Here is a 14,237-nt window from a genome sequence, read left to right on the forward strand (position 1 = left end):
CTCGCTTCTAGTTATTATCCCCCAGGATTGTTTTATTTATGTATGTGCTCATGTATGTGACTGTACTTTCAGACTCCTGCAGCCATGGCAGCACACAACCTGAGCGCGTTGAAACGAGACGAGAAGGGGAGAAACATCCAGGTCGTGGTCAGATGCAGGTATGGACAGAAAACCAGAGGAAGAGCCTTCCAGATCTTTGGCTTAGGTCCTGCATTCAAAAGCGTGACTCTAGTAAAAGTACAAAAGTATCAGCAACTAAATATGTATATGTACTAAACAGCCTTTTGGGTTTATGAGAGACAGGATTTGTCTTTTATGAGAAACAACTCTCTGTCCCTGAAGTGTGATGATGATAATACTTAAAGCATAAAGGATGTTTCCGTTATTCTATTCTTTCAGGAAAGAATACAGCTTTAATCCCAGATTTTTAAATGCTGTCCTTCAGATGTTTAAACCACAATAAAATGGTCAAAGGTTGAACAGTCAGACGGATGTTAATACTGTGGATCTCAAATCTTATTTCCAATCAATTTCCAGCATTATCAACGGATAAATTGATAATTTATTGTATTTATTTCCACAGCCTGTACAAGAACAAATCAAGATTATCAAAAAAAAACATAGCCTCAAGGAACGTAATTCAGTCACAAAAACACAAGCCCATTCGGTGTTCTTGCTGCAGTCTGTTGAGAGCCGTGATTGGCGGTGGGCACAACGCTTTTACTACAGCCTCCTTTTTTTACACATAGTGTAACTCGCATAGTGATTGTGGAACAGTAGTGGAGGATGGGCTCTATGATTCTCCTCTCCACGAGGAGCAGAACGGTTGATTGAGGGCCTTCAGGCGGCGTGTGGATCTCTGTAGTGTGTTGATCAAAGCCGAGTTTATTGTTGAAGGTGCTTTAAAATCCTTGAAGCTCTTCTCCATCTCAGCTGGCTCCCTGTTGATGTGACAGTAGGAGGGACTGGGTCTATTGTCGGGCCGCACGATTAGTTTGATCACATGTTGAGATTGTGATTATTTATAAAATAAATGAACAGCACTTTACACACATGACATTCACATATTGCTTAAAAGCGGGCAGAACACCATCCAGTCTGCATTTATTTCCGTAGCTGTGGTTTGTTTATCTGTCTACCAGCCGAAAGCACTAAACCCCCAATCATAGCTATGATGTTATTTGGTGAAGTCACATCCGTCTCTGCTGTGTCATTTCTTTTCAGGCCTTTCAACACGATGGAGCGCAAGTCGTCCTACGGGGTCATGGACTGCGATCCGAGCAGGAAGGAGGTGATGGTAAAGACGGGAGGGATGAACGACAAGGCGGCACGAAAGACCTACACGTTTGACATGGTGAGTGGGGCCGACGCTTTGTCTTCACACACTTCCTGACTGTCAGTGGGGAATCTGAAAGACGTCCAGGCCCGATCGTAATGACCAGTATCGGGGGAATATTTTAATTAATCTGTGTCAGCCGAAATTAAGTGATGCTTCCTTCACGGGACTAAACTGTCTTTTGTCAACCTCACCCTGAAAGTAAATAGAATACGTCTTCTCTCGAGTGGATCAGTTTCAGGAGTCTCATTCATAACATAGCAATAATTTAAGCGTAATAACTTAATATTTCTGAACCAGGACTGTCAGTTTAGATCAAGCGGTTTGTGAAAAATCAGTTTCGGATGTAGTATTTGCAGCTGTTATTTCAGTGTGTCAGATACATTTTAATCAACATTTCAAAACTTGATCTCCATCTCTTGTAGTTACTGACATTAACCAGTTGATCGCATGGCCCCTCTGTCATGCCCTGAATAATATTGAGTCACTAGAGTTTTTTTTTTTTTTTTTTTTTTAATACAATATATTGTGTTCAACAGGTATTTGGTCCAGCTGCCAAGCAGATTGATGTGTACAGGAGCGTTGTTTGTCCCATTTTGGATGAAGTCATCATGGGATACAACTGCACTGTTTTTGCGTGAGTGATCTGCTGCTCAGAATGATTTTTAATGCTTCAGTAAAATCTTCATTTCTGTCACCCGTGTTCTGAATTGCTCTGAAATAATGTGTTTAACTACAGTTTTTGTTTTTATTGATATGAAATAAAAACGTGTTGATTTGTTGTTCAGCTACGGTCAGACTGGAACAGGGAAGACGTTCACCATGGAGGGCGAGAGGAGTCCAGACGAGGAGTTCACCTGGGAGGAGGTGAGAGAAGAGCCACGACTCGCCTGTGTCTCTGCTGCATATCGCATCATCAAATCGGAGGGTAACGTCTCTTTAAAGAGCAGAACTGATTCACTCTTTAATGTTTTTAAGGACCCTCTGGCCGGCATCATCCCCAGAACGCTGCACCAGATTTTTGAGAAGCTTTCTGAGAACGGCACCGAGTTCTCTGTTAAAGTCTCCCTGCTGGAGATCTACAACGAGGAGCTGTTCGACCTGCTCAGCCCCAGCGAGGACGTCACCGAGCGGCTGCAGCTCTTCGACGACCCTCGCAACAAGGTAGCTTTCGTCGAATATCGGCTGTTATTTTTGTCTTTTTTTTTTTATTTTATTGCTTTTCCCTCAAAAGCAATAGAAATGTATGTCGTCCTTTTCAAGAGGCACATTGTGGGTGTTTATTACTGCTCATACAGATCAATTAAAATGCAGGATAAATGGGGACGTTTCTGCTAATTGATGCATTTTGTTGAGATTTCTGAGCTCTGGTGTGTTGCAGCGCGGCGTGGTGGTGAAGGGCCTGGAGGAGATCACGGTTCACAACAAAGACGAAGTTTATCAGATCCTGGAGAGAGGATCAGCCAAGAGGAGGACGGCCTCTACGCTCATGAACGCCTACTCCAGGTACTAAACCATATTCCACACTCCCAGATGAGTTTTGTACAACCAGCTGCGACTAATATTTACCTGATTTGTTAACCGGTTTTCCTGTTGTTGTGTCTCTGCGTAGTCGCTCCCACTCTGTGTTCTCGGTCACCATTCACATGAAGGAGATCACCATGGAAGGAGAGGAGCTGGTGAAGATCGGCAAACTCAATCTGGTAATAATCCTTCATATTCAGTAGCAACAAAAAGACTTTGAACCAGAAGCGACTATTGCAATGTTGATACTTTTCTACTGGAAAATACTTCTAAGTAATACTTCTAATTTTGAGAAAGCTCAGTTCCTGAGATAAGTCTACTTATTTTCCATTTACAAAGTAGAAAGATTGCAGCACACAACCTTCCCGTCTCCTCTCTCTCCAGGTGGATCTCGCCGGCAGTGAGAACATCGGGCGTTCCGGTGCGGTGGACAAGCGCGCTCGCGAGGCGGGAAACATCAACCAGTCGCTGCTGACGCTGGGCCGAGTGATCACCGCTCTGGTGGAGAAAAGGCCCCACATCCCGTACAGGTAGAGTCGAGAAATCCAATCCAATAATTACAGCGCGGCGTTTTGTATTCAGGCCCTCAATGGGAACTCTTTGAGGGGAAATGCGCTCTTTTGATGAGAAGCAAAGTTCTTGCTCCCTACAAAGAAATATTCCAGCATGTAAACCATAAATTGTACTTTTTCCAAGTTATTTATTGTCATCTGCGCAACAATTTAAAGTGAAGCAGTCTTTGAAAGTTTTAGATCTCAAGCTCCCTCTACTATAGATACAATATAGAGATATGATATAATACATGACTGTGCATATTTTCTGCACTTTTATTTTTTCTTTAGCTTCCCTTTATTCTCTGTAGCTCTTCTTATTAAAGTACATAACCAGAGAGTAGTTGTAGATCTGAACTTCGGTGTTTCGGCTATTGAGCATACCCTTAATGACATAAATAGGGTGGGCAAAATAATAGAAACACCTGTTGGTATAACGCAAAACAATTTCAACACCTGAACCGTTCATGGAGGAGAATGTTTTGCACGACTGTTGCATTATTAGACTTATAAACTGGCAGCTTGAGTGTAGTGTGCAGGTAATTTTACTGTAAAAATGAACTTGTCAATGCTCTCTGGTGGGAAAACAATGTTTACAGGAGACCCTGTTTCTAAATGATCTCAGATCTAGCTTGGCATGTCTGTCTTTCAGTTTCTTGTTCCTCGTGATGCATCCTTCTGGATGAGTTACGAGTGGAGCTCAAATGACTACAGGGATAAATAATGTGCACTCTTCCAACAGAGAGTCTAAGCTGACCAGAATCCTGCAGGACTCTTTGGGAGGACGAACAAAAACCTCAATCATCGCCACCGTGTCGCCGTCCTCCAGCAACATGGAGGTTCGTTCCCTCGTCTCTGAATATGCGCTCATGGGACAACATTTCTGTAGATTGAACTCAAATTCAGAGCTGGAGTACAGTTTGCGTGCTCACGATGATATTCTTTCTGTCTGTGCAGGAGTCTTTGAGCACGCTGGAGTACGCCAGCAGAGCCAAGAACATCATGAACAAACCTGAGGTCAACCAGAAGCTCACCAAGAGGACGCTCATCAAGGTAGAGACGAGTTTGATATCTCGCTTGGAGGGGCAGGGCCTAATAAGTTGCTGCATTTCAGGGAATGTTTTAATTTCACCGTCTTTAAAGAAGATTCTGGCTCTCTGTCCACTCAGGAATACACGGAGGAGATCGAGCGCCTGAAGCGCGACCTGGCCGCCACTCGAGACAAGAACGGAGTTTATGTGTCTGCAGAGAACTATGAGTAGGTGGCATGAACACAGGGAACACAACACGGGGGTTCAGTGTGTTGCTGGCCACCTTTTTAACTGTTTTAGAGATCTGGTGACAGTCTTGTCTGTGTTTCAGGAGCATGATGGGGCAGATCAGCTCTCATGAGATGCACACGGGCGAGTACACCGACAGGATCGCCGCCATGGAGGAGGAGCTCAGGAAGGTACGTGAGCCTCAGATGAACCTCAAGCGATTCATCAGAAACGGAAACGTGATGAGGAAAGACTTGTTTATATTATTTAGTACCGTATTTACAGTGGTGCAAGTACAAATTTAAGGTACTTTACTTGAATATTCCAGCTTAAATTCTAAATGACTCTGTATTTTTATTTTGCAGGCAAATATTGTACTTTTTATTTCACTACATTTATCTGGTAACTTTTGTTACATTACAAATTAAGAATTTACACAAACCATGTGAAGTTTATTATAAAAGATGTTTGGTTATTAATTAAACTACTGTACAATCTATACAATAAGAGCTGAAACAATAAGTTGATTTGACAATTCTTTTTCACATGATTGATATTAAAATAAAACATAATATAGGTGTCACTTTGGGTTCTGGGTAATTGTGATGTCACTTATTACAAACCAAAGAATGTATTGATTAATGTAGAAAATAATCAGCAGATTAATCCAGAATTAAAATGAGCTCAACTAACAGTCACGGGACATTATTATACTTTTAATACTTTAGTTACATTTTTCTCATTTTACATAAACTTTTACTGAAGTAACATTTCAATGTAGGACTTTTACTTGTAACAGAGTATTTTTCACAGTGTTATATTTGTACTTTTACTGAAGTAAAGGATCGGCGTACTTCCTCCACATATTTCTGTTTGATACACCAACATGAAAGACAATATGCCGGCCAGTTCCCACTGCACACATTACTTCAGGTCACTAAAGTTTCTACCTGCACCAGCCGTCGCTCACACGTTGTCCTGTCTGCAGGTGACGGAGCTGTTTGTGGACAATAAGACCCGACTGCAGCAGTGCACCGTCGACCTGGATGAGAAGCAGCAGAGGTGAGGCATCATCATTATTTTACCCGAACCCCCGGCCTCATTTGAAATGAGGCCGCAGGAGTTTAAAGCCCAGCGAAGTGGTCCACTTTAAAGAGCGGATGTTTCTGTGTTGGTTTCAGGTTAGAGGAGACGAGCAGAGACCTGCAGAATACCAAAGAAAAACTGAGTGAGGAGGAGTTTGTCTGCTCGGAGCTCACCTCCGTCCAGGAAACTCTCTATGACACGGCCGGACAGGTACAAATGAGTTTTACTAACAAAAACAAGCAGTTGAGGGTGGAGGGGGGGATTGATGCAGCATAGTATCGCGATATTTTGCGTAGCGATACATGGAAGCCAAGTATCAATCTTTTATTATAGCAATTATAAACTTTTTGGTCCTAGACTAATCAAATCAATAGCTTTTTCAGTCCACTAGATGGTGCTGTGTTTTGTGGTGAGGTCAGCAGAGGTCCCAGCTGACCCACTGCTGGCCCAGTTAGAAAACCCACGGCCCGCCACTGCGTTTGAGTGTGTGCTTTTGAGTGTGTCCTTCTCTTGTTCTGTTCCTTTTTTCTCTAAATTTACTTTCCACACTATTAATAGTGTTTCCACATCTTTTAAAGCAACCTTCTGTGTGTAACTTCCTGTCTTGGCTGCTTTTGACCAAACTTCCCTCTTTTTTTTTTCCAGAAAAGATTTATTTTGCACTCTGCTTTAAAAAAAAAATTAATCTGTACCAATCGTTCTGAATATATTCATCAAACTATATTATTATTGTTAATAGTGAGTGTTTCTCAGCAACATGGTCTGAATATGATTTAACGTCTGTGTGTTTTGTGTCCCTTCAGCTGCTCAGCACGGTGGACGCCAGCACCGGTGACGTGTCGGGTCTCCACGACAAGCTGGACCGGAAGAAAAAGGTGAAAACAATGCATTTCCAATTTTTGTTCCATTTTAGATCAACAAAATATTGGCATGACAAAAGTCCTCTACTTTCTAAGAAACCCAAAACCCATGAGGATCTACACAACTACTTCACAACTTGCTGTCTTGCAATCGAGAGTCTTGAAGTGGTCATTTTAGATTTTCACATGTTGGACAGATCAGATTAAATAAGTCTGGGCTCTCAGTCGGCCCGGGTTAATGTTACACTGAGCACTTGTGTACCAATGTGTATTTAACACTGAATGTAAGTGTTAATCATGAATGTACTGCAGCTTTCTCATTCAAGACAAAGTCTGACATTTAAGTGAATAGAGGTGAAACAAAGGATTAGTTTCATTAATAATTAATCTGTTGCTTATTTCTACTATTCATTGTCTTTGGTTTTAGTATAATGATAAAAAAAGAACATTTTGAAAAAGCCTCTCACAATGACAGTCCAAAACTCAGAAATATTGACTTTTAAACTCAGAAAAGCAGTGAGTTTTTACAATTTTGAGAAACATTTAGGTAATGCTGTTATAGGATGTTTAAGATGTTTGTAGACCTGCATGGACATGCATTTATCTGACCAAACAAAGTTTTTTTTTTTTTTTATAGAGGACACACATGATCTTTAGTTGACAGATCAACAACACTCTGCACCATTTGGACTGAACGTTGGTTTTCATCCGGACTAACCGACACATTGAACTTGCAGGTGGAGCAGCACAACAGTGAGATCCAGCAGAGCTTTTCTCAGCGCATGGAGGGAGCGCTCGGCAACATGCAGCGCTGCGTTCAGCAGCACGGAGCCCAACACCACGACATGCTGAGCGGCTACTCGCAGGCCGTCGGTGAGTCCCGAGAGCTGCAGGGGTCTGTCCGCTAGTGGAGATCAACATGTTACGCAATCCGCTCGACTAGAGGAACAATTGAGGGTCATTTAAAGCTAAATGGTTCACCCTCTTGACGAGCAGGAATTATGTTTTTGAAGGGCTGATAATGTAGTTCTTTGGCAGGGAATTCACTTGTGTAATTGCACCAATCAAATCCTCTTTCAACAGCATTAATTGTTATATAGACATACACATTGTGGCCTGACGTTGGCTCTAGAGGAAAGGTCCGGGATCACCAAAAATGATCAGGATTCAATTCACAGGGTTTGTTAAAAATATACAGAAAATGTTATTGCAGTCTGTTTTAGAAAGGGAGACTGTAGTGGCCAACTTGTTGTTGCCGCCCTCACAAAATGAAAAGATTTGGGAGCAGAGATGCTGTCGGGAAGAACAGCAAAGTGTGACATAACATGAATATTTAGTTTTTCACAAATTTAATTTTTATTTATAGATATTATGGTGTCTAATCCCCTAATTCGGTCCATCTCTGCTTCTCCGTCCAGACGGTGTGCTCGTGATGAACGAGGCGGCCCTGAAGGGAGCGCTGACCACCGTGGAGTCCTTCGTGGGCGGAGTCGGGCAGCTGGTGGCCGAGGGCGTGTCCCGCTGTCAGGACAGGGTGCAGCAACAGGAGGCGCTGTGTCTGCAGGACAAGGAGAGCCTGCTGCAGATGCTGGTGAGGCCGACTTCCACGGTTAAATACAGGTTAAATACTTACGGTCATGGAAAACCTGGAAAAGTCATGGAATTTTAAAATGGTTATTTCCAGGCCTGGAAAAGTCCTTGGGGGAAAAAAAATAAAATCCCAAAAGTTTTGGAAATGTCATGGAAATGTGTTATATTCATGTGTTCATGTCGTTCATTCACGCTGAGTTTGAAATAATTAATATGCTTTTATAAGAAAGACGCTCAAAATATAAGCAGGCATCTATATAAATGTTTATTCTTTTAATAAAACTTATTGTTAGTTGAAATGCTACATTTTCTCACTTTTTCATGTATACACCAAGATTTCACAAAATGTTTGGTCATGGAAATTTGGTTTAAAGTCATGGAAATCCATTGGTCTCAACGTGTATGAACCCTGTAAATAGACGAGATGAGGTGTTTGAAGTGTGTTGGATTTATTGATTTGGCCATTGCAATCTTTAAAACAGCACTCGGATCATTGTGCGGCACATTAATCCTATTTGTGTGTGTGTGTGTGTGTGTGTGTAGGACGAGCATCGACAGGACATGGAGGAGGTGCTGGTGGGTCGGACTCTGATGGGGCTGTCAGCTGTGAAGGAGCTCAACGACACTCTGAGAGCCACCGTGGAGACGCAGCGCGCTCTGGCCGACAAGGTGAGTTTATAGTCTGGGGTCTTTTTTTTTTTTTTTATATATATACAAATGAAAGAAATCCCTTGGTACTATAATTCTGTTCTGTTCGTAGTTAGACCACTGTGATTCAAAATCTTTATGAACACGTTAACTTGTGCCTTTTTGTCTCGTGGCCTCTGTGCTAAACCTCCTCCTCATTTCCATTGTCACCGGTCTCAGGTGGAGGCGATGAAGGAGGTGGGTGTGTTCTTCAGCGGCTTGGTTCGGGAGCTGGCCGGCCTGCGGGAGGAAGCTGTGCAGAGCCTGAGCTCACTGCAGGCCGAACATGACCAGCTGGAGGACGGGATCAGACAGGCGCAGGACAGACACCAGGCGGTAAGGGCTGGTCTGCGAGACACGATGCAGATTCCGTCTCAACCATTTGAGCTAATATGACGACCTTGACGTGAGCCTGTTAAATTAATAGGTCCAAACTCCATCTGTGTATTCTTGCACAGCTGTTTGTTTTGCTTTAAAACATAAACCGAAGAATATAAACCGCTCGGTTGAGAAAGTGATCCAAATCTTTAATTTAACCACAAGCTGAGTTTAGGTTTCTGCAGTAAGACGTTTCTTTAATACTAAAATATGTTCTGTCTTTTGATGTATGCAAACCAAAACGAGCATCCTTTGGGAGTCAGAACAGATACTGGGCTCCTTTTTTTTATTTATTTATTTTTGCTCTACATTTCTGCGTCTATAAATATTGACCATTTTTGTAAATGTCAAACAAAACTAACATGATGTATGTGCTTCCTGCTGGTAGGGTATGAAGCAGACCATGCAGTTCCTGCAGGACCAGCTCAGCCTGCTGTCCCTGGAGGCCCAGAAGGACTACACGGATCTGCGCTCTTCCACCAAAGCTCTGCAGAAACCTCTACAGAGCCTCCAGGAGAACCTCAGCAGGTCAGTCGCAGACAGACAAACAAACCAAACAAAGTTACAAATGTAAGGCTCAATTATCAGCCTCTAAAATTGTGTCTATATCCATTTCTTTCGTCTCCCCGTGTGCAGCGGTTGCAGTTCAGTAGAGCGTCAGGCCTCGGCCCAAGCTGACGCGCTCTCCTCCACCTCCTCCTCGCTCGCCTCCTCTCTGCGTCTGAACGCCGACGAAAGCCGGCAGGCGCTGGAGGAGACGACGGGCTGCTGCTCGCACCTCCACAGCTCTGTGTCCGGTACGTCATTTCTTCAGTTATCGTCTGAACGCACCCACAGTTCCCTCCGGTGTGCGTTGTTGCTGACGCTGTCGATTTGTGACCGCAGGCCTGGTCCAACGTGATCTCCAGCGGAGCTCCAGAGCCAGGGAGCATGTGGAGACTCAAGCCCAGGAACACCTGTCCCTGATGGGGAAGATTTCCACTGAAGCGCAGACCATCCGTCAGGTAAAAATAATGCCTCTGACCGCTGCAATGTGGTGGATTTTTAGTTTGTTTCACAAAGGAATACTCTTTTCATAGTTTTTAAAAGATGGCTTTTATGAGTTTGAAGCTTCCACAAAACATCCCGTTGTTAAATGCATACTAAAGTTAAATTAGGCAGGTAATACTATACCTGTGGGTCTCCGGCTAAATGATACTGAAATTTGTATCGCACCAAACGCTTCACCTTGGAGATGAAACCAGTCCTTACCGGCTCATAATCATCCATCTTCCCTCCAGAGTACCGAGATGCGCTGCACCGAACAGCTCCGGACAATAGAGGAGGAGCTGTCCGGTCGGCAGGAGGAGGTGAAGCGGTCTCTGGAGGCCGTGCAGAAGCAGACCCTCCTGGACCGGTCAGTCCTGGACCAACAGCAGGCCGAGCTCCGGGGCCACGTAGAGAAGAGCCAACAACTGGTCCACGGCTTCCTGCAGGAAGAGCTGCAGCATGACGTTCCCACCGGTAAATGATTTGAGTTTTTAATTATTTTTTTTTCTTTCTGTTTAACAGTCGAAGACATTTGTGTCTTTATTTTATTTTAAAAATTCAACCCGAAATGTGTCTTCTTTTTTTTTGTGGAGAGAACATCCCAGGTGTTTGAGTCATTTAACCGGTCCAGCGTATCAACCAGTTCTGCTGTTGCCTTCAGGTGCGACCCCTCAGCGGCGGGACTTTGTGTATCCAAAGCGGCTGGAGAGGTTGCAGAGCCGCGGAGAGCTGCTGGAAAGCCTGAGGAGGCAGCAGGAGGAGCTGCAGACCGCCATAGATGAGGAGGGGGAGGAGGGGGAGGAGGAAGAGGACAAAAACAGCCAGGTTGATCATGTAAGTGTTTTTTTGTTTGTGCAGCAATACATTATTTCTACAGTCAGCTGGAATACTGCCGTCACAGTGATTTTTATTATTTGAATAGGCCACATAAAGAAAACAAGTTAATTTCCGCCCTTTTTCCTCCCGCCTCGTTGTGTCTAGGACTCTCTGGAGGACGAGCTGAGCACTTGTAATGAAAGCTTGGCCACAGAGCCGTCCTTCATCGACGAGAACCTCGTCTTCAACGAGAGCAAACGCCGTCCCTTCTTCAAGGTGATTCAGCGGAAATAAACACACTCGATTTAAAGGTTGAAAAATGTCTGAAAGAATACTGGGCTTCCACAGGAAACGCTCATCATATTTTTACTGTGCCTTGATAACAATATTTCTGTATTCCTGCAATGTCTCTTCTCCAGCTAAAGAAGGGAGGCAAGAAGGAGACAAAGGTCATCACCAGGCAGAAAGTGCCAGAAAACGAAGCCTCGACGCCACAGAAATCCAGACTACCACTCCGCTCTCAGAACTAAAACAGTTTTAATGTATGTTGTTACTGTTCAACTATTTTTAACCTATTTTGTCTTCTAAATGTTAGAATTCTGTGATGACTGTCTCTTGTTTTTAGTAGTGTACGTCTCAACGTCAAGTTGCTTGTAAAAATAAAGAGATTTATACTTTCATACTTTTGTGAATTATTCATTCCAGTAGATGCAATTTGAACCGTGTTGTGCACTTTATTTATTCTGAGAGATGAACTGGATTTAATCTTGTTTGTCCAAATTAAGGAACTAAGATATGGTGGAAGTTACTGGATCTGTCCAAAAACCCACAGCTGCTGTATTTATTTATATACAGTATATGATTTACAAGTGTCAAGTAGCTTATTTCCACTTTTATAAGCTTAGCTTAGACTGCAGAGTTTTTTTTTAGATCCCATTAGGAAACTTTGAAGGTGGAATTTTATGACTAAATGTATTTAGATGTGTACATTTTGTCTTAAAAAATAAATAAAAAATGGCAACTATTTGAGGATTAGTAAGTGTAACTGCTAGTTATCTACCGTGTTGGAAGTATTTGGGGCTAAAGTTACTGTGGTTAAAGGAACAGTGTGACATTTGTAAATAAGTTTGAAGATTGCGAGCAACAACATACCCTTCCCTTTTCCAAAGGTGTCCAAGAACTGCAGTGGCCTTCAGAGAGGGAAATGTATATTTTTGGACTTTATTACTACAAGGAGCTACTCTTATCATTAATTGCTTCTTTTCCGTAACTAAATTATTGCCTTTTAAAAACAAATTCAGAACAGGATTAGTAGTATATAGTTTAGATATCACTAAATATTCTTTCCAGAGCAGCGACGGTCATGTTTAAAACGACAGTCACGATATGAAGCCATTAATATTTCACTGGAAAAATCTAAAATGTCAAATAAATAACATTCCTGCTTAAAGTTTATAAATGATAATGCTCAGTATTTAGACACGAACATCCGATCGTATCAGTCTTACCTGCTGTCCTCCTGGCTGCTTTGTCTCACCCAGCAGAGACGCTTACAAGAGCACACCGAGAGAAACCTACTTCAGACAGACAGCTTCTGGTTCAGCATGGTGGTTTCAGCATCCCAAAGTAATCTAAACCACTCATGTGATCTTTAGGAGGCAGTTGACTATCAGTCATTGTCAACTCACAGCTCAAGGGATCAATGGACTTGCAGCAGTCAGTTGATTTACATACATTTAAACATGATATTCAAATCAGCGTTTCAACATCAACATCAACATTTTACTTGCTTTGACTTGCATGTGCAGTAATCTGCTATTAAAGGCAAAGGGGTTACATTAAATCACCTCACATCCAGGATATCTAATCTAATCGCATTTATATTTACACAAACATATGGGTTTGGGGTTACTTTGTAAATGTTGTCTCTTTACGATGCCGTTATTTACCTGAATGGATTCATAAAATACATCTCTGACTAGTAATCTCAGAAAAATAAATAAACAAATAAATTACTAAATGATTACATTATATTTATACGTCTAAGCTCAAGTAAAATGAGGAAAGCTACGGCTTTTACTTTCGGTTTCTCGAGGTGTAATGGTGAGTAATGCCTCCCCAATCAAATACGTCGTACGGTGGTGTCCGGAAAGCTGCCTGCTTACCGTTATTCGTCACAATTTATACACATGTATAATGTTGATTAGAATATTTATTGGTCTTTCTGTTGTTCCTATTTACATCAATCTTCTTTATATTTTTTCGTTTACATTTAATTTTTCAAAACGAGTGGCTTGCTAAGGAAAGTTCTGGATGTTACTGGCTGTGTGTGTGTGTGTGTTAGCTGTCTAACATTAATGTATGCACGTTTTTAATAACAGAATTAGTGGTACACTTACTAGATTTAAAATAATGTATAATCCCTTAATAAATGCTGCCAGGCTTGTCGGGCAATAGCAAGTCATGGTAGTCCGCTATGGGAAAAGTATTTACATATTTTATTTTACTAAAAGTAACAATTCTACAGAGTAAAAATATTCTGCTGAGACATTTATAAATCATAATGTATGAGTCGTTTTGTTTAACATTACTTAAATGTTAAATAAAAAAAGTTTTAATCGTGCACTGACATGGACACCTATGACAAGAGAAGCGGGTCCTCACCTAGGCAACATTTTATAGGCGTTTTTCTTCTTCCGCCCGTTGGGTTTCTAGAAACGCGGAAAGAAAGAAAGGAAGGGTGTCGGCCGCGGTTAAGAAACCTTAAGAAAAGCTGCCGTCGTAGTTGTTGTTTTATTGGTGACATGAAGATCGATATTCCTCCAGTCGCGTATTGATCCGAGGACATGGAGAAGCTGGGCGGGTTGTGTGTGCTGCTAGTGGCGCTGAGCGGAGCCGTGGCCGGAGATAAGGTGACTAAGGCCGACTTCACGGATGGCGGCGAGCTAACGTTTAACGTGACTCCTTCTTATCCTGTGCCGATCACAAACATCCTGTGGAAGTTCAACGGTGACCTGCTGGCCGAGTGGGTCCAGGACAAGATCCCCCTAGAGTTCTACGACACCTTTAAAGGGCGCGCCGAACTGAACATTACGAACGCGCGCCTGGTGGTCAAGAAAAT

General features: G+C 42.5%; 1 protein-coding gene across 1 annotated transcript; it reads left to right on the forward strand.

Annotated features, from left to right (window-relative positions):
- Positions 1-84: 84 nt before the first annotated feature.
- Positions 85-11,743, forward strand: kif11 (kinesin family member 11; the record flags this gene model as incomplete). The annotated part of the gene is made up of 26 exons (XM_079230294.1): positions 85-158; positions 1,225-1,354; positions 1,876-1,973; positions 2,125-2,203; positions 2,315-2,500; positions 2,718-2,842; positions 2,949-3,039; positions 3,245-3,390; positions 4,154-4,250; positions 4,369-4,464; positions 4,581-4,669; positions 4,774-4,861; positions 5,659-5,732; positions 5,852-5,966; positions 6,560-6,631; positions 7,354-7,489; positions 8,035-8,207; positions 8,750-8,875; positions 9,074-9,229; positions 9,660-9,799; positions 9,908-10,068; positions 10,157-10,275; positions 10,552-10,774; positions 10,962-11,134; positions 11,282-11,392; positions 11,536-11,743. 26 exons carry the CDS (start codon positions 85-87, stop codon positions 11,644-11,646), a joined length of 3,189 nt encoding a protein of 1,062 aa, XP_079086420.1. The 3' UTR covers positions 11,647-11,743.
- Between the last annotated feature and the right edge of the window lie 2,494 nt (positions 11,744-14,237).

This window comes from Taurulus bubalis (assembly GCF_910589615.1).
Source record: "Taurulus bubalis genome assembly, chromosome: 14".
Taxonomy (NCBI): Eukaryota; Metazoa; Chordata; class Actinopteri; order Perciformes; family Cottidae; genus Taurulus; species Taurulus bubalis.